At 50.1% G+C, this 23,675-nt stretch overlaps 8 protein-coding genes across 8 annotated transcripts; 3 read left to right on the top strand and 5 right to left on the bottom strand.

Moving 5' to 3' along the window:
* Positions 1-211: 211 nt before the first annotated feature.
* LAJ45_09300 (uncharacterized protein) lies at positions 212-2,768 on the top strand (the record flags this gene model as incomplete). The annotated part of the gene is made up of 6 exons (XM_046118843.1): positions 212-227; positions 282-715; positions 803-973; positions 1,025-2,482; positions 2,531-2,626; positions 2,679-2,768. The coding sequence occupies 6 exons, from the start codon at positions 212-214 to the stop codon at positions 2,766-2,768; spliced, it is 2,265 nt and encodes a 754-aa protein (XP_045967921.1).
* A 1,001-nt stretch (positions 2,769-3,769) lies between these two features.
* LAJ45_09299 (uncharacterized protein) lies at positions 3,770-4,097 on the bottom strand (the record flags this gene model as incomplete). The annotated part of the gene is made up of 2 exons (XM_046118842.1): positions 3,770-3,974; positions 4,039-4,097. The coding sequence occupies 2 exons, from the start codon at positions 4,095-4,097 to the stop codon at positions 3,770-3,772; spliced, it is 264 nt and encodes an 87-aa protein (XP_045967920.1).
* Positions 4,098-4,995: 898 nt separating this feature from the next.
* On the bottom strand, positions 4,996-5,460 carry LAJ45_09298 (uncharacterized protein; the record flags this gene model as incomplete). The annotated part of the gene is made up of 1 exon (XM_046118841.1): positions 4,996-5,460. One exon carries the CDS (start codon positions 5,458-5,460, stop codon positions 4,996-4,998), a length of 465 nt encoding a protein of 154 aa, XP_045967919.1.
* Positions 5,461-6,397: 937 nt separating this feature from the next.
* Positions 6,398-7,161, top strand: LAJ45_09297 (uncharacterized protein; the record flags this gene model as incomplete). The annotated part of the gene is made up of 3 exons (XM_046118840.1): positions 6,398-6,687; positions 6,777-6,825; positions 6,883-7,161. The coding sequence occupies 3 exons, from the start codon at positions 6,398-6,400 to the stop codon at positions 7,159-7,161; spliced, it is 618 nt and encodes a 205-aa protein (XP_045967918.1).
* A 3,161-nt stretch (positions 7,162-10,322) lies between these two features.
* Positions 10,323-11,414, top strand: LAJ45_09296 (uncharacterized protein; the record flags this gene model as incomplete). Its single annotated transcript, XM_046118839.1, has 2 exons — positions 10,323-11,317; positions 11,387-11,414. The coding sequence occupies 2 exons, from the start codon at positions 10,323-10,325 to the stop codon at positions 11,412-11,414; spliced, it is 1,023 nt and encodes a 340-aa protein (XP_045967917.1).
* Positions 11,415-14,505: 3,091 nt separating this feature from the next.
* Positions 14,506-15,486, bottom strand: LAJ45_09295 (uncharacterized protein; the record flags this gene model as incomplete). Its single annotated transcript, XM_046118838.1, has 2 exons — positions 14,506-15,274; positions 15,335-15,486. The coding sequence occupies 2 exons, from the start codon at positions 15,484-15,486 to the stop codon at positions 14,506-14,508; spliced, it is 921 nt and encodes a 306-aa protein (XP_045967916.1).
* A 1,158-nt stretch (positions 15,487-16,644) lies between these two features.
* LAJ45_09294 (uncharacterized protein) lies at positions 16,645-17,973 on the bottom strand (the record flags this gene model as incomplete). Its single annotated transcript, XM_046118837.1, has 3 exons — positions 16,645-17,461; positions 17,551-17,840; positions 17,914-17,973. The coding sequence occupies 3 exons, from the start codon at positions 17,971-17,973 to the stop codon at positions 16,645-16,647; spliced, it is 1,167 nt and encodes a 388-aa protein (XP_045967915.1).
* Positions 17,974-19,742: 1,769 nt separating this feature from the next.
* On the bottom strand, positions 19,743-21,949 carry LAJ45_09293 (uncharacterized protein; the record flags this gene model as incomplete). The annotated part of the gene is made up of 4 exons (XM_046118836.1): positions 19,743-20,210; positions 20,266-20,455; positions 20,710-20,716; positions 20,791-21,949. The coding sequence occupies 4 exons, from the start codon at positions 21,947-21,949 to the stop codon at positions 19,743-19,745; spliced, it is 1,824 nt and encodes a 607-aa protein (XP_045967914.1).
* Between the last annotated feature and the right edge of the window lie 1,726 nt (positions 21,950-23,675).

Below are 23,675 nucleotides of genomic sequence, written 5' to 3'. Positions count from 1 at the left end.
TCATCTATGTTCATTACATAAGCAACAGTACTTTTGCCCAGACATTTCACGACTCCCTTCACAATCAACTTCTACACGCTTACAACGACGGCCCACTGTACGACAGCTCCTCCACTACGAACACGTCCCTTTGTTGCCATCTTCTATAGCTCTCTACACGCGCGCAGTATATAAAGACCAAACAACCCCTTCAATAAGCACATCTTACTCAATGTATCCGTACGGTCGTAAGTTTAGCCTTCCTATTGTAAGCACAACTTAGTACGTAGCTAATCCCCCAGAGTACGGTCGTCCCCAAATGCCTCCGGGCTTTACCGGAATGATGCCACCATCATTCGGTATGCCTCCAGGTACTGGCGCGCCTGGAACCCCCGGGCTCCCTCCTCCTCCAGGAACCGGCGGCGCACCACCTGGCACGATGCAAGCCAATATGCCCACCCGTCCTGGCATGGCCGGTTTTGTGCCCCCCGCCAATCTACCGAACATAAACTTCAACGCGCCGATCATTAGGCTGGGTACGAGCGTGACGAGGCAGAATCCTGTACCTAGCGCCGGCGGTAAGGGTATGGGTGGTATGGGAGGTGGTGGGCAAATGTTCAGTAGGGAAGCGGTTGTAGATTTAGTCCCGCCAACGGTTGAAGAACAGCTGAAGACAGTTTTTGTGGGCGGTATCCCAGGAAGCTTGGGCGATGAGTGGATGGAAAAAATACTTAGGGTAAGGTGTTTTCTTATCTTCAGTGATACCGGTCATTTAGCGCACTTGGAAATATTTAATAGAATCATGCTAACGCTTCTGGTACAGTCTGCGGCGAATTTGAAGAAGTGGGCACGAGCCACAAACGAAAATGGAGATCCATGCAAGTTTGGTTTCGCGGAATATGAAGATCCTGAAAGTCTTGGGTGCGCAATCGAAGTTCTTAAGGATTTAGAGATACCTGCTGTTGACGATAAAGGGGAAGCTGCTAAGTTAATGGTTCGTATCCCATCCCCTCGCCATAACCGCATTTTACTAATAGTCATCTAGGTTGTCATCGATGATAACTCGACCACATTCCTCGAAAACTGCCAGGAGCATTCCGAAAGACAACAGCCTGATTACGCTTCTATTCAGCAATCTCGCATCGATGCCGCCCGTGCGGCCATCGCAGCAACAATATCAGAGCTCAACGACCCTACAAAACGCGCCTCTGCTAAACCCGACACCACCGCCTCTCCCAACACCACAAGATCCGAATCTGAAGCTCCTACAAAGAATGAGCCCGAAACATCAAATACACAACAACAACCAGAAATTGTAACAATCCCTCTCTCTGCAGATGACGAACTGAGTGACATCCCAGCAGACATGCGTGAAATGGTAGCGAAGGAGATTGCCGCTTTCCGCGAACGCTCTAACCGCAGAGATCTGGAGCGCTTGAAACGGGAGGAAGAAATTGAAAAGATGGAACGCGAGAGAAATGCTGGCCCGCGGATTAACCGTCTAGCGTCTTCTCCCCCACCTTCAAGCGCGCCTACAGGTCCATCTGGCGGGGCAAATGCTATCCCAATTGGACCAAGTAGGCTTCGTGGTGATGGACCTTCAAGTCGTGTTCCTACTGGGCCATCAGCTGGTGTACAGGTTCCCCGCGATTACCAGAAGGGTGTAGCGTTCGTTAACGGAAACCATCCGAACGGATATCTATACTCCAAGGAGGAGGAAGATTCGGATGCAAGCGACGAGGAACTTGAACGAAGGAGAAAAGCCAAGAAGGCAGCCGACGCGGAGAAAAATTTCCTTGATCATGAAAGACGCTGGCTCAACCGTGAGAGATCACGAACCAGTGCATTAGAACGGGAGCAGCTTAGGGATGCTGAGGACGAGGTCAGAGAGGCTGCCGAGAAGCAGGCGATGGCAAAACGACTAGAAGCGTGGGACGACGACGTTGAAGCAGAGAAGAAAATTGAAGAGTATTATGTTGATCGTAGTGTGTGGATCCGGAACCGTGCGGCTTTCCGTGCTAGAGAAGCGGAACTAGATGACCGTGATCGCGCTGCCGAAATACGGCAAACAGAGATTGACGGCGATAAGAAGCGTGCGGCAGAAAGCATGGCGGATAGCTTCCTTGCGAGACAAGCAGAGGAGATGGAGAAGGCTGCGGCGACAGTTAAGGAGCCACAGAAGTTCAAGCTTGCATTGGGCGCGGCAGCGTCGAAGAAGCAGGAGGCTAGCGCGCCAAGAAGGAAGACAGCTGCTGAGGTTGAAGGGCTGTTGGAAGATGAAGAAGAGGATGATAGTATTAGAAGAAGAGTATTGGTGCCGATCACATACGATGCTTCAAGTGTTATGGACGAAGAGACCAGGGAGAAGCTGGTGAAACAATTGGCGCAGGAGATTCCGAGCGACAGGTCAGGGTTGTTCGATTGGAAAGTTCAATGGGACCATGTGGATGAAGCGATCATTGGCGAGAAGCTGCAGCCATTTGTGGAGAAGAAAATCATGGAGGTTTGTTTTGTCCCCTTGCTTTCATGTCTTGCGCTAATCAGAGTATAGTACCTCGGTGTGCAAGAACAAGAGCTTGTTGGCTTTGTTCTCGATCATATCCGTAAGCGCGGTACTGCAGAAAACCTTGTGAAAGAATTGGAAATGGTACGATCTCACACCCCATTATTTTCCAAACCCCCGCTAACCAACCCTATAGGCACTTGGCGAGGATGGCGAAACAATGGTCAAGAAAGTCTGGCGTATGGTTATCTTCTATTCCGAGAGTGAGAAGAGAGGACTCAATTAGTTTACTTGTGGATATGTGAATGCCCTCCTGGTCCTGCAGTTTATAATACTCATGTTTCGAACCTACTTATTTCTCTTGTCCAAGCAGCTAATGCTTTTTTTTGTACGTTTGGTTGTCAGCCTCCTCCCCATTTCTGCGCGCAGTGGGGGAGTGCGGGAGTTAAATGCTGGGATACGTCTATGGAAAAAAAAGTAATGATGGCGGAGCATGTATAGTACCTACAACAATCTTATGTGATGACGAGCACAACCTACAGACCCTGTGTCCCTAACGAGTGATAATATGTGATTGAATGCCGATTCCGCGTCAAGTATCATACAATGTAATCGGCACAATCCTGTATCAGACCGAAGGGAATTAACGCTTCCCGCTTATGCGCCGGCCAAACCACGGAGAGCCTTACATGAACGCCCTTATCTTCGCGCGCTGGCTAGTATGTGAGGCGCTTAAACGTGGTTTTGTTGTGTGATATAAACAAGAGGGTAGCCAGTGGCCGGGTCATGATGTACATCGTGATAATCAATTGGCATGGTAGGGTTACATAGGTTTCTCTACATAGATCTTACCTTTGCTCCCTTAATTACATGTATTCCTTATTGCGGCCAGATACTACGGGGTCCACTAGGTTCGATCTGTAGGAAGATCCCTTTGGTGAATGACCTGTGATCCACTGGAGATACTTTTTGTTCCTGTTTTCTATGAATACTTTCTTTCTATGGATAGCCTTTCTTTATCTTGATTCTTATTTTCTGGGATGTTGCGAGTATTGTGGGTGGTTTGGGTACCGAGTGATAGGCTGTGAGTGGAATTAAAGCTCACGGCATCCAGAGCGCTACCCGATAAATTTCACTGAACCTCACTCAAGGAACATACCATTTAGATCACTCACCTGGAAATAGATTACGACAAGATTACTCCATCTATTTTATCGGCTGTAAATTGAAGTCCCATTCCAATATTTCCCTCATCTATCATAATTTTCAAAGTCTTCTTTTCTTCCCCTAGGCTTTCCCACAACGCTCCATCTCTACGTTCAAAAACGCCACATATAATACCAACCCCACCCCCACTATAACCACCTTACACCCGCACACCACAAACTTCCTCAGTGTGTCTGGGTCTGGGTCATACAACGACAACCACAGGCAGACACCCAACATCACGAACACCGCGGCCTGGCCAATCGCCCTCTGGTATTTCGAGAGCCTAACACGCTTTTGCTCAGCGCTCTTGCGGTGCTCCCATAGGCATTTAAGTCGGCGGAACCTACGCACGAAGGACGACGACCCACCGCATGGCCTCTTGCGACGGGATTTCGGCGTTGGACATGCGGTGAGCGCGTGTGCGAGAAGTTCCCGGAGATAAAGGATCAGCAGAATGAACATGCAGAGGGAAGTTGGGTCGGGGAACATTGTGAAGGTTCTTTGTGGTGGGGAATGGGCTCTTTGAGGGGGCTGTACTGGTAGCGGTGTTGGTGTTGACTATTTCTGGGTGTCTCGACAAAGAGTACCGCTGACTGTTTGGAATTTTGCGTAGGTGTACTCAAGTCTGGGAGATTGCGATGCTGCGATGCAAGTTGTGCCTACTTAACTGGCCAATGACCTGCTGTATTTATAGCTGTCTAGGTAGTTTCCCATGTTGCGTGGAAGAGAGGGCCCGTGCATATTTTGAAACAGATAGAAGGTTATACTCTTATAGAGCTATCATTTATGAAGGCGTACTCTTCTTTGAACGAAAATGTTCACGAAAGGTTGCGCTTCTCGAAACCTCTAGGAAACAAAGTACCGACCGTTTCTAGCGTGGTGGAGTTGGATGGTTAACGCAAGGAGCATATACTGAAATCGGCGAGGGCTTGGGAATATCTACCACAAGGTTTCATATTATCTTCGCCCACAGTTGGGTAGGAATAAAGATAAGACATATATAAAGATATTTTATATTCATATTCATATATGACGTGTCTACTTATGTACGTATTTACTTACCTTGGCCCCCTAGTATTATAAGTGGAACCCGTGTAGTCATATATTATTTCTTCTAACTCAAGGATTGCCAATTAGGACTCTGTATAGTAAGGCCAAAGTCTTTAGAAAAGAGAATTGTAACATAAGACGAAACTAGGAATCTATAGACGACATAGAGAAATCACAACCAACCAGACTCTACCAAAGAAAGACTTCGCACAAAAAGCAACTCAAGTAATATTGACATATCTATCTTCCTAGGTCTATCCCCACACCCTTTCCCCTAGCTTATATATCGAAACCACAAAGTTCTTACCCTGGGCAGGTAAATTACTTGCCCACTGCAGCGCAGCTAAAAACTCCCTCTCCCCCTGCACCACACACTCAGCCACCACCATAAAGTCCTTCTCCACATCAAACAGGCCCTCCTTCTCGCCTAGTATCTCCAACAGTTTTGTCCATGACGGCCCCTTAGTGCCGTTCTCAGTGATGTCACGCATGCTGACCACCGTCCGCACCTGCAGGTTGTCGGGCCGGAAGAAATTGAACACCATCCGGTTGTCAAAGAGGATAACGGGGCGGAAGGGTGGTCGGTAAATTTGCGAGTGTGTGGCTGGTGTCGGGCGGGTTGCTTCGACGGGTGCGGGGTGGCGGGTAGTTACTATTTTGAGTGGCTGTGGTGGGGGCGGGCGGGGTGCCTCTGCGGGGTGATGGCTGGCGGTACCCATTGTGTGTGTGGCTGTGGTGAGATTCTTGTGGGATTTCAGGGAGAGGTGCGCTGGGGTAAAATTTATAAAGATGCTATTGCTACTGGCTGGGGTGACGTGGATTTATATAATGAGGGCTCGGGAATGTAGAGATTCCGGATGCCACGAAACAGCGCATGAGGAGGTATCTCCAGATCTCGTTCTTTGTTGCTGTGCTGTACATCCACGTAGGTAGTAATCCAAGATCCTGGTCTTTTCTGAGGGGGTAGGTTCGGTTGATTCGCTGTCGTAGTTTCTTGCCTCTGACTGAGTTATGGTGTCGAAGTCTTTGTGGGTACGTACGCACTGACACATGCAGCCAGCTTCTTTAACAACATTAATAAGTTAAGATTTATCACTCAGTTCCATGGGGACACATGCAAGCAGGCTGTTAATGAACTTGGAATTGATAATATACGTATTTATCGCCTATCAAGAAAACCAAATCTCTCAAATGCATATGCCTAGCAACATTGAAAGTTTGAATATATCAAAGTAAACACCTAGAGCTCCATGATATGGAAAGACGACGTTTATTTCTCCCTTTACTAGACTAATCCTAATCCTGTGACTTGAGCAGGGGTATCGTAATACAAACTGCATGTCATTTAAGCTACAGACGTAGATCATTGACCTTTTCTTTTAGTAGAAACGGTTTTGGGGGTAATGTATCAATAGTGCTCTATCTCAAACCTCTAACAGCAGTCAAACGCCAGCAGATAAATAATGAAACACGCGTGCCTGCTGTACTCTTTGACCTCCCGCGACATCCCTTCAATTCTGTCATTGGCACCCCCTGTTTCAACACCTAACCCTTACAGAGAGTCTCAGGGTCTTGGCATCGTAATCAACGACCTCCAAGCTATCTGCTGTTGCCCTCCTCTACAACTGCTGCGCAGTCTCATGGCTGGCGAATCCAATGTCGCGAAAACGATCCATCAGCTCAGCTTCAGCTTCGCCCCCGCCAGCGGCAAAGCGCATATCTCCAAGCGTAGTAGAAACAACTTATTATTATGTCCTGTGCCAAGTGTTCCACTACGATACCGTTAGGCCCAGAACGCACATATCGCGATGCTACACTACTGCGGATGACGCTATTGATTTCGTGAGGGAGATGGTGCGCGGCTGGGACGAGAACGTCATGAGGGTCTGGGAGGAATTCGATGATGACGGCGAGGAGGGCGAGTTGTTGGTGCGGGTAACCACAAAGTAACGAACCTACTCCTTTTATTACTTCTCCAACCTCACTCGATCAAGCGCCGTTGTTTACCCGCGCGCGTCTTTTGGGGGATATGTAGTGATGTACTCGAGGAGGAGGAGATAACGATCACGGTACAGCGACAAAAGGTACCGGTCTATACCCCGCCTCCGCCGACGGTCTCATCCGTTTACATAATTGTCCAGAAGGATTATTGGAACAATGCTATGGACATTGACGACGGTGACGGTGATGGAGTCGCTACGACTACAATACACGACGCATATGCAGAGCGCAAAGATGCAAATCAGGCGGCTAGAAGAGTGCTGAGGGAAGTGTGTGGGGATCTGGATAGTATAGGAAGGATCGCATGTAGACATGAAGAAAGTATGGACGAGAATGGACTTTATGGTGGGTGTGCTTATGTGAAGGAAGAGAGGAGGTGCAAGGTAGAGGTGCAGGTCGAGAGGATGGAGGTGAGATGATATATATTGCCTGCTGGTTCGGGGAATTTTGAGATTCAATTATGTAAGTTCTTTTTTATAATGTCTATACTTATTTCTTTCCTTGTATACATGTACTCTAGCCAGCCTGAAATTTATGTTATTGTGATTCTCTTGTCAAAGCCAATGCGATCAAGTAAAATTGAGATCATTTTCAAGATTTTGATATTATAATTATAGGAAGATGGAGTGATGTACTATATTACTTGGTTTGTTTCATGTTGCTTCTTCGCTCTCCTCACTAGTGGGTCCTAAACTCTGCCGTGATTCTCAATGTCTAGTAGAAGGCGGCTGTTTGGAGATATATAAGGGAAAAAAGTATACTGTATCAATTCACAGATAGTACTCTTAGCAAAGATAATGCAACAATACTGTAGTGAGACCTTATCCCCCGTGATAGGGTCACTGCAGTTGTCACCTATCTGTACATACAGTACCATAGTCCTAGAAGCGCTAGCACACTCCCTACATGTATCTTAGTAATCGTTCCAAGTTAGTTGTCGAGTGATATCCTATGATGAAACAAATCATTAGCCAGCTACGGTACGTATTCAAACAATGAACGGCCCGAGAAATATGATATCCACGCCGAAGTGACTAACTAGTTACAATTAACTGCAAGGATCTATATTTCTTGTGACTGCTTTAATCCCCTCTCCATAATTTCGAGTTACTCCCATCCCGAGCGAGCTGTCAATCGATCAGGAATTACTGGCATATCCTGGCTCAGAAACATTTTTAAACTAGGACACCGCCCTCTATCGAACCCCCCCCCCCCGGGGGGGCGGGGCCCCTCATTCCTGTTTCTTGGGACGGGGGCCGGCGAAGCTACGATTGGCGTATTCGGTGGTGGGTTAGGGTTTATTTCATAAGTGTAGATTTCGGTTTTCTTTTAGTTACGTATGTAGCTGGGCCTTGGGGATAAGAACGCTCTGAGTTTGCATCTCCGGACAAGTGATCAAAAAGATTGATCGACTGTAACATAAGTGCGGTAGTCTGAGATACTAGGAGTGACTGAGGATTCGGCCCTGATCGACACATAGATATAGAATCATGTCCACCTTATATGCCAGATCAGTAGAGAAGCTCAGTTCTATACCAGCTCCTCCCTTTATTCTTCCAACGCTTGTTACGATTCTGATTTCATGGCCATTTCAGGAATACCGAAGCTTCTGGAATATTTCTAGGCTATCTGGGAGATACTGAAAAACCGGCCATCCGAATCGTTCTGGTCGATAAGGGAACATGAGCTCTCGGAGACATGCCAAGGTAAGATCAATGGATTAATGGAGAATCAGAATTGTCGGTTCAAATCCCAAATCCTCTAACCGACGTAGGTACGTATTTGAATATTCTCGAACCGGCTAGATAGTCTCCTTGGCACATACATGTACTCTTTGCTCTCCCCATCTCACATCCTTCGTCGCTAAGGCATCATAGTCTTTATCATTCTTTCACCGAACTATTAAGCAACTCTTATATTATCCTTTCATCTTCGTTTCTGATGTCCTTGAATTGATTAACCGCCTACTGGCCTAAGAGTGGTATGAATGGATCTCCCAGACGCCTTATCTGCCGTCAATTTGGTCCTGGGGAGAATTGATGTATCGAACTTATTGGATGCCTGGTCCATCTTTACAACTGGGCTGCTAGAAATTTCCCATTACCTTAATAATACGCGTAATACCTGCAGCGAGAATAGGAAGAACGAGCTTGAACAAGGCGAGCCAGCATTTAAGCGGGTTTACTAGCAACAGTGTCGAACGTGGATAACATTGCTAGTTCTGGATAATAACTGCAACCATAAAAGAAGAAGAAGCGGAGTGCTCAAAAACCTTCGAGCTTTGTGCACCAGTGTATCAAAAGTGGAGGTGCCTCGAGGAGGACGTGTCGCGCGTCTTTGGTATTGTTTTTATTGGAGTCGAAGGTATTCTGGTAAATATATGTATGTATGGTCAATGTGGTCTTTCCATCACCTCGATCCAATGGAATCAATACTAAAGGTGCATAGTACCCGTTTAAGGTACATCAGTACCGGATTCACCAGGGAAATATGTACCGTTGCTCAAGCGTCAGCTGCAACGCCTTTCTGCACAGCAAGAAAACGTTCTAGCCTTTGAAAGATGCACCGTTATTTTCTTCAATAGTGAAATACTATGGTTGGATCTGTACATCTTATCGACAAATCAAGCATGCGGATTATTAGAATAGAACCATACACGTATTATTGCCCCTTGGAAAGCGCAACAACAGCCAGCAAATAAGAAAATAACCGAGGACTGAGGTAGGTATCACTGCTGCAAGGCCCAGCCGGCCCGGATGTACCTCAAAGACACCGAGTACGTTTACTCGCCTAAATTATTTACCGTTGCACAGTGTTTTTGGTCGATCCATGCGATCCAATTCTCCATAGCCTTGCGTAGGTTGTTGGGTTCAAGGATTTCTTTAAGACATTGTATTCGATAGAATTGACCGAGTCCCTGTCGTCATCTCCCTACTCATGTTTATCTTTGTATATTCCACCCGGTCCTAACTGCGGATCTGGATCGAAACCCGAGTGTTGTCTTCAAGAACAACGTAGCTATGTAGTAATCCTATGAAACGATTGAAACGTTGATCTGATTCCATTCAACCTATAATACCATGTTATCTAGGACTTGAACCAAAGAGAAGCGAATCCTAATTGTCAAAATTCTTCATGAGGAGAGGTCGAGACCGTCCGGCCGGATAAGGTTCCGAAAAAAAACAAGTAACAACTGTAGGTATGTATCACCGAGTAGATGGGACTAATGCAAAACTAGTGAGACATGATATTTGTTTCTTCTGGTAGACAAATGAATTTCACTTCGGCAGAACATCTTGATTGATTCCTGCGCTGAACTGCCACATTGTTGGAGACATACTATTTCGCACACGCTACGAGTCTACGCCCCCAATGCTAGTTTCTGCTGCATATAGCTCTATTTATATGTAAGGGGGCTTGAGGCGGGGGAACACATTAAATACTTGAGCTTGCCCCCGCCTCTTTATATGCGTATGATTATTCCCTCCCAGAAAGCTTTCCACCTTCACAGATACTGACAGACGACTCACACATACCCATACTCTCATCATCTACCAAGTCGCATACTTGAACTTACAAAATGTCGTTCCAGGATCTTCCATACGAGCTGATTATGCTAATAGCCGACGTCTTGCCAGACCATAAATGTCTCAACAACCTTTCTCAATCATGCAAGAGATTCCATCAAATCTTGGAACCTCGTTGGGAGAAATATGCAGTTCAGGATAAGGACGAATGGAAGGTCCTCTCCTGGGCAATCCGACGAAAGGATAACTACTTCGTCAAATACCTCATCGGCCGAAAGGGCATCGATATCAACCACCAAGACAGCCTCGGCCTTTCCCCACTTCACTGGGGAGTCAGGAACGGAGATGAATCCAGTGTGGTTACAACTAAACTGCTACTCAGCGCGGATGCAGACATGACCCTCTTAGACAACGCTGGCCTGACACCCCTTCAATGGGCGGTGGTGCACAACCCGCCAATCGTCAAGATTCTCCTCGAAAAGGAAGCTACCGTCGAAAAGAAGGCCATCGACATACTGGATCGTTCAGGGCAGACCGCACTCCACCGCGCAGCAACAAAGGCCGACGTGGATCTCGTCAGGCAGCTCATCAAAGCCGGCGCAAACGTGAACATTGCCTGTCGATTGGGAAGGACCCCACTTATGTGGGCAGCATCAAAGAAGTCACTTGAGGTGATCAAGATTCTGGTTGAGGAGGAAGGTGCCAATGTGCACCATATTACTGACGACAAGAGGAACGTACTCCACCTGGCATCGACGGAAGGGACCATTGAGACAGTGAACTATTTTGTTGGGAAGGGGGTAGATATCACAGCCGCAGACAACCAGGGGAGGACACCACTTCATTGGGCGGCAGCATACGGAAACGGGAGGACATTCAGAGCGTTACTCAGGCATGGGGCTGATCCGAAGGTTAAGAACAATAATGGGCAGCTGGTAAATGATTGGGGGACGACCTTCACGACAATTGGAGATGCGCTAAGGGATATGGGAATCGCGGTTCCGAGACCACCTATGAAAGTCACGAGCGGTTTCATGCATTTTACTAGGTCTGTTGCCAATAGAGCTGACGGCCCTGATGATGAATTTTAGTGAAGTGCTTTGCTGAGCTGTACAAGGTCAAAAAGGGCTATGCCAATCTTCTGATCGAACGGATGCATTTATGAGACTGAGCAACCCAACTAGCGAACAGACAGACGGCCTCCAACCAGGTTTAGTTCTCTTTTGTAACTCTGTTTTCTCTTTTTAGTTTCTTTTGTTTTCATGCGGTTCTTTGGGTATATTTTCTATGGCGTTCTTGTTTGTCTCAGCTACTTCGTATTATTTGTAACTACTTAGATGTTATCAGAAACTTCATGGCTTCATCGAGAATCACTCGGGAAATATAAGCTCAAATCAAATCAACACTATCCGTCCAGACCATCATTCCAAACCTCTACAAGACGTGAAGAAACAAAAACCCCAGTGCACGTCATCGATCATCCCCCACTCCTGCAGACTTTACGTGATCGCTAGGTCCCATATGCTGTACGTTGCATTCCTCCATCCCATGCATAATAAGCAAAAACCAACGGCACATCCCCCAAGCTGAAGAAAAGTGAGGGGAAGTGCTCCCCCGCTCCCGGCGCCTCCGAATAACCCCGCTCGTTATATTAGAAAGACCTAAGCCATGATGTAGACAATACTTCCCGTCCGAGGAGGAGAAACATCTGCATGCGTGTGCGCTCAAAATACCCGTTCCGCCAAGACTCATGATCGGTTGGCTATGCTTGATTTGTGTCACCTTGGCCTAGCTTAGCAAGGTTTTGCTTTTTTTTTGTGTTTTTACTGGATTTTGGTGAAGCGCTGATATGTGTAGATCTACTCGAGAGAATACACTGTGAAGAGCGTGCGGAATGAAGGGTGGGAACGGATAGGATAGAAAGTAGTTGTTACTCCAGCGAGACGCCGAGTTGGTTACGTTGGTTAGGCTGGTTGGTGTCGGGCCAACAAACCCGCTAGCCATCGAGTGACTAGTGGTGACGGATATACCCGCCCTCATGGATCATCACTCGGGGCGTTTGTCGACTCTGGAAACATGGTCCGGGGGAAACACTTTTTTGGTGGATAGTGGCAGCGGGAGCATTTTTTGTGGGGTTGGGGATCCGCTCTAGTTGGTGTGTCGGGTGGAATATCGGCCCTGTTGGTCTTTCTATGAGGTTCCGCCCGGCCTGGCGGGGTTTGGTATGTTCACCGGGCCGGGGGTTAAGCAGTTAGTCCCACTGATCTCCGCATTCCAAATATGAATCCACGGCTTACCGCCGATAGGAACTGTTTTGTACCGCCATGGATGTCTTGACTAAGCGGCAGCCGTGTAAAGATGCCTGAATGCTAGGCTCTAGGTTTACAATCACCTGAACATGTATTATGCCGAGACGAGACAAAAGGAGGCGGGGGGGACCCGGGGGGGGGGGCATTTTTTGCCATGAAGTACCGGCCTCAGAGCGTCTGAGATATGAGGTGGTTCTCCTCCGCTGTCCTACACGAGCACCTCTAGAATTTCTGCAGACCGGTGAGCGGTGGAGTATATCAACAAAACACAACATGGGGAAAAATGTCACAAAACAAAGTTGCTTGAATAGGTGGGTGGAAGGGACGTTAGAGGCACGATCTTATTCTGGCAGGATAAGATGCGATTACCAGCTGGCTAGATAGAAACCAAAGAAATGGAAAGACCGTACCGTTCCTTAGGGGACGTTCGGTGACGCGTACGGGGTAAACAAGCCCTATTGTATCCTAGGCCTTTAGTGATATCAGGTTAATTGGCGGTGGTTGATGCTCCATCGGGTTATGATAAAGATGATGCTAGTGTTTGTGATAATGCGCATTTGAGATCTGAGGGAGGTCAGAGATAGGATGAAAGGTGTAGATGGGACGGAGGTTGGAGATTGGAGGGAGGTGTGACGGAGCTATGTAGGTAACTGACTCTCAGCATCACAACCCATCACTCGCGCCAAGCTCCCACTTCGAGTCTCACATCAGTCAGCTGGACATCCACTAACCACCACTACCTCGACAGCTGGTATATCAATCTTCTTTACGCATTCTTGATTCTCCTTGTTTTATGCCTATAATAAGATACGTGCTCTCTGTATGTCTTTCATACAAAAACTACGACTCTATTCCGCTTTCGATCTGACTACATGTACACTCCTCGTGAGTGGACCTCCGTTCGCAAATTTTAGAGAGCTTGCGTTTAGAAGCCGTGACCGTCCAAGTAATAAGCGCCCAATACGCCAAGAAAGCAGAGAGACCGAGAATTGTGATCACGCCGGATCGCGGAGGAATCCGGAAGCCCTTCAACCGCTCCGAGCTCCGGAAATCCTGGGCCGGTCTCAATACAAAGAAAGGTTCATCTTTATTACCTTCCTAGATCTAGATCGATGGCATCAATACTCAATCGCGCTGCCATATCCCCCCCCCCCCCCCCCCTTGGACTACTGCACATGGTGGAGAAGATGGCGCCGATGATGTAGAGCGTATACCGCGCCTTCCACCATTCTACGGCGGCAGGGAGCTTCTGGTGTTTGTGCAAGACACGGAACCTCCGCCTCGACGACAACTCCATTTCTCTTCAATTACATGCATGTATTACATACGTGAAATGGGAAGGCGTGATCCATATATCGTGTATATAGTACACGAGATCTCGAATGTTTGGCTCTATATTCAGCTTGGGTCAGAGTATAACCCCTACACCACGAGATCAAACGCCGAATACTACAAGTATTGTATGTATACTCATCCAACATCGCCGCCCCCAGGATAGCATCACGTGCAAGCTACGCTGGGTGCCTGAATATTTGTGCTACAAGACTGTCTACGATTTAGAAATAAAAGGCCGAGATGAACTTTCCCTGCGAGACTGGATCTTCATTTCATTTACTGCTAACGTTGGTTATATCTCTGATGTTTCATCCATGCTTGTGGCATCAGATATCACTCGCACGCGGACTGGTAATATATGGGGGACTGATCCACTAACTGTTATTAATATTCTAGCTAGCTAGCTTTCCTCTCGGGATTATATATATAAATGGTAAGAACATGAAAAAAAGAAAGAAAGATGAAAAAAAATAAGATCTACGCAGCCCCCGCTAAGCTTCGCCAACCACCCCCGAGAAATCCCCAGCAAAGCAAAAGAAACCTCCAGAAAAAGAAGAAAAAAACTCCACAAGTTGAAGCTTCTAGTTCTACTCTACTCCTCCACCAATAAATCCACAATCTTGACCCCTCTCAACAACACCAACGTATTCCCACTCACCACCGCATCTCCCAGCTTCTCCCCAAACTCCAGCATCCTCCCGCCCTCGACATGAAACACCCTCAGCTTCTTCTCCTCCCCATCATCCCTATTATTCACATTCGCCACCTGCAGCCCCTGGGCGGCCTTATCCAACACTCTCCCCACCGTCCAATCCTTCCCATACCAAAACTCGCCCCTCGGCAACTTACTACTCGTCGACTTTGCCTCCGCCTCCACATACACATAGACTCTCTTGTCGACGGGGATCTTCTCATCGCCCTTCGCCGTCCTGCGCAGCTTCGCCAGCTCCACCACCGGATTCGGCGCCCTGCTGCTCGCAGCACTCTTGGTCAGCGTCTCCTTCTTACTCGCCGTCCACGCCTTGAACCGCGACAGCGCGGCCTTGGCCATGTCGTGGCCGGCGGCCGTGCTGCTGGACCCTGTCGACGCGGGCTTGATGCTGTCGCAGTTGTGCGAGTCCTGCAGCCGGTGCGCGAGGCAGTAGGTGCGCCGGCAGGTGACGCAGTTGACGCCCGGGTCGCGGACGGTGTTGATTGTAGTTTTACAGGACGGGTGTGCGCAGGGGCCTTCGAGGAGGGAGCGAGGCTTGGGGGTGCTCGGGGTGGTGGAGGAGGAGGGTTTGGGAGCGCGGAGAGAGGCCCAGCGGCCTTCGTGGGCGCATTTGTGTGCGGTTTCGGTCCGGTGGTCGAGGCAGTATGTTCTGTTTGATTGTTAGGATGACGGGGAGATGAGGGAGGGGAGGGAGGGGGGGGGATCTTACCCAGAGCAGGACTCACATTTAAACGGCAGGAAATCGAGTCTGTGGCACGAAGGGAGGTCGCAGTGCTTCCCGATGCTCTGCACACTGTCGAGGTCTATATCGGCCTGCTGCATATTCTTTTGCGGTGGTGGTGGTGTTGGTGTGTCTGCCATCTCGTCCTTCGGGGGAGGGGGGGAGGTTATATATCTAGTGGAGATCCTAGCTAGCTAGGAGCTTGGACTTTTTTTTTCTTGGAGCTGAGCCTTGGGGGCTCTTGGAAGCTTGGGGAGGGGAGGGCTGGCCGTTTTGTCAGCTGCTTCGCCTCGTTTACTTGTGTCTTCTAGAACACACCAGACGCCGCGTGTCCCGGCCGAGTCGGTCGTGGGGTTGGAGGGTGGAGGGGGGGAGGTTTGTGGGTTGGATTGAGAGACAGCCAAATGTCTAGGAATATGTGTATGCGGACTTTAACCTCACTCAGGGTCTACTCTACAGATGGTGGCGCGCGGGAGATCTTATCTGATTGGAGACTGGCTTCCACGGCGCAGAGGGAGCCTCACAGGGGTTGGGAAGAGTGGGTTAGGGTTTTTGTGAACTACTGAGGCTTTGGGAACTGGCGAAGTGGGGGACTGTGGATGAAGCTATCGTGGGTGTAGGTATTAATGCCGGACTGGCCTGGCTAGCAGCAAGATAACAGAAATAGTATTTATCCCGACTACTTAACCAAAACTATAAGATCAGGAAAACATTATGGTAAATACCAGAAGCAGTATTCTCTAGCTACATAGAGTAGCTGCATTGGTTTTTTATTGTGCCCTCATGTGGATTTGAGAACATTCTGTACCATCATATAGATATTCACATCTTTTATGTACTCATATCATCCAACTTCTCAGAACCTAAATTGCAAAGATGTATATAATACTTAGCTACATTTAGATGGATAGAAGCAACACTTTTAATTTTTCCCACCCGCCCCCCAAACATCCTCCCCAAATTCCCAGAACCAGAACCGCAATGAAAGGGGGTTCTATTGTAAATAATAACAGTGATCAAAAAAAAAAAAAAAAGTAAAAACGAATATTGACCCTCTCCATCTTTTCCCCTCGTCTACAAGACACAGGACAAGAGAGTAGTACTAAAGAATCAGCTACGTGCCGTAACACATTATACATATATACCTTCCCATCGCAATCAATCAATCAGCCAATCAGTCAAGCAATCATCAGAACCTAAGAACGCAGAACGCAAACATTGGAAGGACGCAACAAATCGTTCACACCAGCCATCTATCTACCTAGCTAGCCAGCCCTCCCCATCCACTCCCAATCTATTTAATCGACCCTCTCGCCCGCCTCAAACTCCTCAATCCTCTCATTCACCTCCATAATGACCTTCCCCAGTCCCGCCAGCTCCTCCTCCACCGGCCTCCTCCCGCCACTCCCCCGCCTGAAAAAGTCCTCATTCACAACCCCCCTCACATCGTCCCTATTCACCCCCTCGAGCTTCCTCCCCGCAAACGTGCGGATATACTCCCTAATCGGCACCATCGCCGCGTCGCGACACGCCTCCGTCAAATCACTGCCGCTCATCCCCGCCGTCCGCGCAACAAGCTCATCAAACCTGAACCCCTCCGCCAACTTCGTATCCCGCAGTATGAGCGTCAAGATGCGCCGGCGCTGCGTCGCGTCCGGCAGGTTGATGGGAAACTTCTTCGGCAGCCGCCGCAGGATCGCCTCGTCGATATCCTGGATTCTGTTGGTGGCGCCGAGGATGAGGATCTGGCTCGCGGCGCCCGTTGTCGGGCTGGCCGAGAGCAGCCCGTCCCAGTGCGTCATGAACTCGGCCTTGACCATGGTGCTCGCCTCGTGGTCCTGGCTGCTGCGCGAGCGCAGCACGGCGTCAATCTCGTCGATGAAGACGATGGTGGGCTGCAGCTTGCGCGCGAGCGTGAACACCGCCGAGACGAGCTTGTTGGAGTCGCCGTACCACTTCTCCGTCAGTGTGCTGATGTGGAGGTTGATGAAGCAGGCGCCCGACTCGTGGGCGAGGGCTTTGGCGAGCATGGTTTTGCCGCAGCCGGGGGGCCCGTAGAGGAGGACACCCTTGGGGGCGGAGAGGAGCGATGAGGTGGCGGAGTAGAGGTGCGGTCTGTATCCCCCGTTCATCAGCACCAACCAACAAACCAAACAAGCAATCGTCCACTATACCAGTAGAAGGGAGGAAAGAAAAAAACATACGTAGTCAGAGGATAGATCACACTCTCCCTCAACTCCTCAATGATGTTCTCCAGCCCGCCAATATCCTGAAAGCTGATATGGATATCCTCCGGCGCGACGACCTCGGTGAGGATCGTCTTCTCGTACGAGCTCAGCACAAGCTTGTCCAGCCGGCCGCCCCCCTTTTTGTCGTTATTCTGGTCGAGGCGGCGCAGGATTGCGTTGGACTTCTTCTTGATCTGCTCCTTGCGCTCGCGGTCGGGGTCGCGGTAGTTGATGACCCATTTCATAAAGTAGTACAGCGAGACTTGCTACTGCTTGTCAGCACAGGACGAAGAATTCGAGGAAGGGGGGTTAGGTTAGCAAGGGGGCGGGCAGACGAACGGCGGCGGCGAGGAAGAGAAGATCCATAAGGATCTTCCGGCGCCCAGCGGCGAGCGACATTGCGAGCTGCTGTGGAGGGAAGGAGTGGCGGGTGGTGTGTGGCGATGGGTGGGAGAGAGACTCCTGTGTGCACGCTGAGGTTCAGATTGGGCGGTGAGGTGTGGATGTTTGTTGGGTGTGAGAATATCACTCGAGACTGCCGCGGTCGTGATCGGTGCGCCAAGGCTAACACGTTCATGTGTTTGGGTTCTGGGATCCGGGGAGATCTGATAAGATAACTGTAGATTCTAGGTATCCGCCTCGGGTTAGACTGCAGATGCAGGCAAAGGTCAATGATATCAAACCCGGTTTTGTTACTACGGGTCAGTAAGGATGGGTCATTAAGCACAGCGCGTACTATCGAGTCAATTTGGCAACCGTATTGTGACAAACAATAGCCGAAAGAAATTAGGAAATGATATTGTTGGGCGGAGACACAGATATTCTGCTCACGAGACGATTCAAGTAGTAAGCCATTTATCAATAGTAAATACATGTGATCATAAGTTTAAAAACAGCATAGTAACCCACAAGGCTACCAGGATTTGTCCCTTCCGTTCAATTCAGGGCCGTACAGCCCTAGATCATCGAGAAAACACACAGAGCACAGATTCTACATAACCCCAATATTCAAACCGCAACATTCAAACCAGCATAAACCTATTGCAACTAACATATCCACATCCAAGTCATAAGCCCCCAAAACATACATACATCCAAGCTCCGGTAGTGTAATTGGCAGCACACCCTCACCAAAAACATTAAAAAAACCTATAAAATCGCAGGGAAGACTGGGCTCAAACCCCAGCCAGAGCATTCTTGTGTTCTTTTGCTGTCGGGGGTCTGACGCCGAGTTCTTAGGACCTGGTACCTGGGCAGAAGAGGCATGACTATTTTCAACAGGTGGCCTGGCATGGACTCTGGGACTTTTTGCACATACGTAGTCAATAAAGTTGACTCTCGATATAAAGATACGGTCAGGACCAAGATCTGCATCCTAGCTTATAAGACGAGGAGTACCACTATGAGAAGTAAGGGCGGATAGGCAAAACAGAATTTCGGGACTACGAATTGCTATCCTTATAGCCACAACTAAAGATCACTGTCCACAGTACCGCTATAATACAAGCCGACTGTATATGTAGTGCTTACGGGTCTAGAAATACCGTCGATACGATTCGTCTACAGACATCTCGGGCCTCTAGCTCTCCAGCAGCAAAACGACACACCTGATTCTAACCCACGCTATATATCCATTACCAATGGTGGGTAATATTCAGGGAACATCATCCAAAACAGAGTAGGTAGCAAGAGCTCCACGTTACTTCAACCCCCCCTCCCCATAACAAGTTATCCACAAAACCACCAGTGATAGCGGTAGTATAGTCACAGAGCCGCAAAGTCATAAAGTCATAGAGTCAACACGACAGCGCAGAACGACCGACCGCAAGTAAGCGCCATCTAGCTACCAATATGTAGTATATTTTGCAATACAAGCCCAACAAGTACACAAGTACACAAAGTATCGATCGTACCCTAAGTAGGAGTAGGTATTAACTAAGTATGCAAGAAGGTAAGTACATGTAAGTAGCTACATACAAGTCTGTAATCAGCGAAACAAACCACGACGGATACATGGTTATGGTTATCGTTATGGGTATGGGTGGGTATGGGTATTAAGCAACAGCACCCCAGGACAAAAAAAAAAGAACCAAGAAACGGAACCCCGCAAAAAGAAAACAAAGCAACAAAACACACAAAGCATGCCCCCCCCCCCCCCCAATCCACCATTACACCCACAACCCCGCCTCCCTCAACATCCTCCCCACCCCCCCCTTCAACACCTCCCTCCTCTCCTCCGTCCTCCCCAACTTCCTCACCCTCACCTCCGCCACCTCACCAACCTCCCGCACCATCCCCTCCACCACCCTCCTCCTCTTCGCCACCACGCCCTCCAGCTGCCGCTCCATCTCCCGCTTCCGCCCCAGTATATACTCGCCGGCAGCCGCATGCTGGCGGTCGTCGAGGCTGTTGAAGAAGCGCTCGGGCACGCGCGGGTCGTGCGGGTAGTAGGAGCGCGCGAGCGAGTCGATCTCGCCGGGGAGCTGTGTGGCGGGGATGGTGGTGTGTGACTTGGAGCGTAGCGTGGAGAGGTGGGTGAGGAGGTCGGGGAAGGTGCGGATTGTGGAGAGCTCGGAGGTGGGGAGGAGGTTGTGGAGGTCGATGTCGGTTGTTGAGGTTGTGATCATGCGGCGGGGCTGTATGGTGGTAGAGTTAGTATTTGTAGTGTGTAGAGGGGGGGGGGGGAGGTACCTGTTCGTCTTTAGACTTAGATTTAGACTTCCGTTCGGGATGACGGCGATCTCTGTATTTGTGGCGGCAGACTGGAGGGAGAGGTTTCGCGCGCGGGGGCTCAGTTGCAGGTCGAGGACGGGGTCGCTGACGGGGCGCCGCACGGCGAGAGGGAGGACGGTGGGCTTGGGGGGGCGGAAGTCTGTAGTTGCTGGCTGGTGGTTAGTAATTTCGTGGGTTTGGGGTCTGTCTATCTGGGCTTGGGGATTTGTGCACTGGGCACTGTGGATTCGGTGCAGCTAGGTGAATATCAAAGCTCGATCCCTCCCTTTAAAAGAATAACTAAATGTAGTTATAGTTTTAGTTATGGGGGGCATTGCATCCAGCTTTGGTGTTCAACCAGCTGCATTGACTCCACAAGGCCCACTGCACACCGCAAATAACAAACGTAGAAAAAGCGCCTACCAAGTCTCTGCGCGCCATAATTCTGGTCCTTCCGCTCTCTCTCTCTCTCTCTCTCTCTCGACTTCCCCTTCCCCTTCCCACCCCCACCTCCACCCCCACCATACCTCATCTCCTCACTCCTCCTCTGCGGCGGCACATTCTCCGGCGACCCCTTACCCCTACTCGTCCCCGCCCGCGACCACACCCGACTCGACATAGTCGGGCTCGCCTCGCTCCACAGCCCCGGCCCCGGCCCCGGACCCGAGCCCGTCTTCCTCTGCAGCTCGCGCTCATCGTAGTCACTCCCGTCCTCGTCGGTGTAGTCGTTCGTGTAGTAGTCGTCATCCTCCTCCTCCTCCTCCTCCTCCTCCTCGTGGCTCTGCTTCGCAGTATACGAGTCCTCCGCTTCGTGCCGATACTCCGACTCACTCGCCGGCGGCAGCGGCTGCGACGCCCGTTTCCCGTGTCCCCCGTGGCCCCCGCGTACCCCTTCTTCCTCGTCATCATACGCGGCCACCTCTAGCCTCATCTCCGTGTCCGCCACCCTCTCAAACCCGCTCCTCCCCTGCTGCTGCTGCGTCAAGAAGGCGTCCGACTTAATCTCCACAACCTCCTCACTCCCCTCCCTCTTCCCCCACATCGCCGGTGCGTCTCCCACCCCCATCGGCACCGGCAGCCTCATATGCTCCATCCTCCCACCCCCCGCCACCGGCGGCTGCGACGCCATCGTGTCGTCAAAGCTCGGCGTCTTATCGTCATCAAACACGTCGTCCTCCTCGCGCGGCGCAAACATCTGCTGAAAGTCCGGTATCCTTATCGCCGCCGACTGCTTCTGCGTCTGTGCCAACGGGAACGGGCGCTGGCGCGGCGTTGACGCACGCGACGTGCCCGAGCGCGTATCGTCGTCCTCCTCGGGCGCGGGCGGGACAGATCTAGAGCTGGAGGTGTCTTCGTCGTCCTCGTCGTCGTCGGATTCGTAGCGGCGGTAGTGCGGTGTGTTGGTGCCGGTGCCGGTGCCGATGCCGACGCCGACGCCGCCGCTCTCGTCGGGTTCGTCGGAGGAGCCGGGGTCGGTGGGGTGGCGGCGCTGCTGGAAGGGCGGGGGGCGGTGATTGCGGGAGCTGATGAAGGTTGCGACGCCGCCGGGGGCGCTGTGGAGGGAGGAGGAGGGGCTTGAGCGGCCGCTGAGGGTGCTGGTGCGGAGGGAGATGGATTTGGCGGCGAAGAAGGAGTTGGAGTTGGGGGGGTTGGTGCGGCTCATTGTGGGGTGTTTGTGGTGGTGGTGGTGGTGGTGTATGAGGGGAGCTGTTTTGGGTTGGTTTGGGGGGGGGGGGGTATTATCTAGCTTTGGTGGTTAGAGCTTGTTCTCTTCTTCTCTACTGAGATGGGGAGGGGACAATGGGGTTCTATACGTACTCAGGTAAAAGGAATGATAGAGATGCAGCTATTCCATACTCTGCGTGTGTGATGTTTGATGTTTGATGTTTGATGTTTGTGTCTGTGGAGTGGAGAAGAAGAAGAAGAAGAAGAGAAGTTGTCAGACGTCAGTCAGTGATCATGCGTGTGTGTGTAACTGCGGGTGCGGGTGCCTTGTGTAACCGTGCAGGAGACCGCGCCATGATGTCAGCAGGCGAGCGATCACGGGCAATCACTCGACGGTGAGGAGAGTGGATAATGATGTTTGAGAATTGATTGATTGACCTGTGCATTCGGGGTCTCTCAGCAGTTGTAGATATCCAGAGCAGTTACAGTAGTATGTATGCATGTGTGATCTATGCAATTCTCTCTGTGCTCGCAATGCATACCGTCCTCACCCAATCCTCTGTCCCTGTCCAGAGCCAGAGTAGATGCCATCCCAGCTTAGGTCCCACCCCCAGATGCCCTAACTCGCCACAACCCCAGCACCCACCCTATTCTCTTGGCACTCCTTCGCATAAAACCCGCCCGTCACCCCTCAGCCCCACCTTTTCCTCCCCGTTGGTCGTTCTCCTCGTCAAGGCTGCGTTTCTTTGCTCACACACGGATGAGGAAAAAACCAGATACACACACCTCTCCCCCCCCGTGGGGAGACGGCGTCCATATGTCTGTGTTTCTTCCGCCATCACCACACACGCAAATGAGAAATTCGGAGTAATCTCTTTTTTACCAAAGTACCGCTGCGAGGAAGAAGGGGGTTCTCCTTCTTCTTCTCTCGCTCGCGGCGGCCCGCGAGGGCCTGGGGTGATAACCTTCTCACTCCTGCGGCGACATCAGAAAACAAGGGTCCCTCCCCCCCCTTTTTCTTTCCTTCTCTTCTCCCGCTCCTCTCTTTTTTTCTCTCCACGTTTTTCCTCCTTTGCACTTGCAATTTCCTCGCTGCCAAGGCGGCCTGGGGTTGTTTGGGTTTTTGGGGCTTTTGCGGGGGGGAGGGTTAGAGGGTGAGTGGTGCGGAGGGGGGGGGGGGGGTGTGGGGGGTGTGGCCCTGTGGGAGTCAATGCAAAGATTGTTGGGTGAAGCCACTTTAGTGCAATACGCGGCGTGCCCTCCGTCCCCTCGCGGGGAGGGGGGGGTATAATTCGATTCCGATTACTCTGACGAGGAGAACGACCTTCCTTTTTTTTCTCTTTTTAGGTATGTGGATTTCCTCTCCCTTGAGCTGTGAGCTGCTAATTTTGGGGTGTGGTGGGGTGGTGGGGTGTTAGGAACGGTGTCGGTGGGGGGATATAGGGATTGGGATGAGGATTGGGATTGTGAGATCGTGGGATAGTGGGGTGTTCCTTTTCTTTTCCCTTTTCTTTTTTATTCTTGTCGTTTCTCAAATCTTGTCTAGCTGTAGAAATAAAATTCTACAGTCAAAAAAAAAAAATTTCTCTCTAAACCCTCGTCCATTGTGATTCCAGTGACTAACTTAAATAATCGTGACTATAAACCTTTTCCCGATGATCTATCTCGCCTGGTTTTCAGTGTGAAATTCCTTTGCTGATCCTGAATACAGACATTAGCCAAAC

Source organism: Morchella importuna (assembly GCF_003444635.1).
Source record: "Morchella importuna strain M04M26 chromosome Unknown Morimp01GS035, whole genome shotgun sequence".
In the NCBI taxonomy this organism is placed as follows: domain Eukaryota; kingdom Fungi; phylum Ascomycota; class Pezizomycetes; order Pezizales; family Morchellaceae; genus Morchella; species Morchella importuna.
This window is presented reverse-complemented; position numbering and strand designations above follow the sequence as displayed.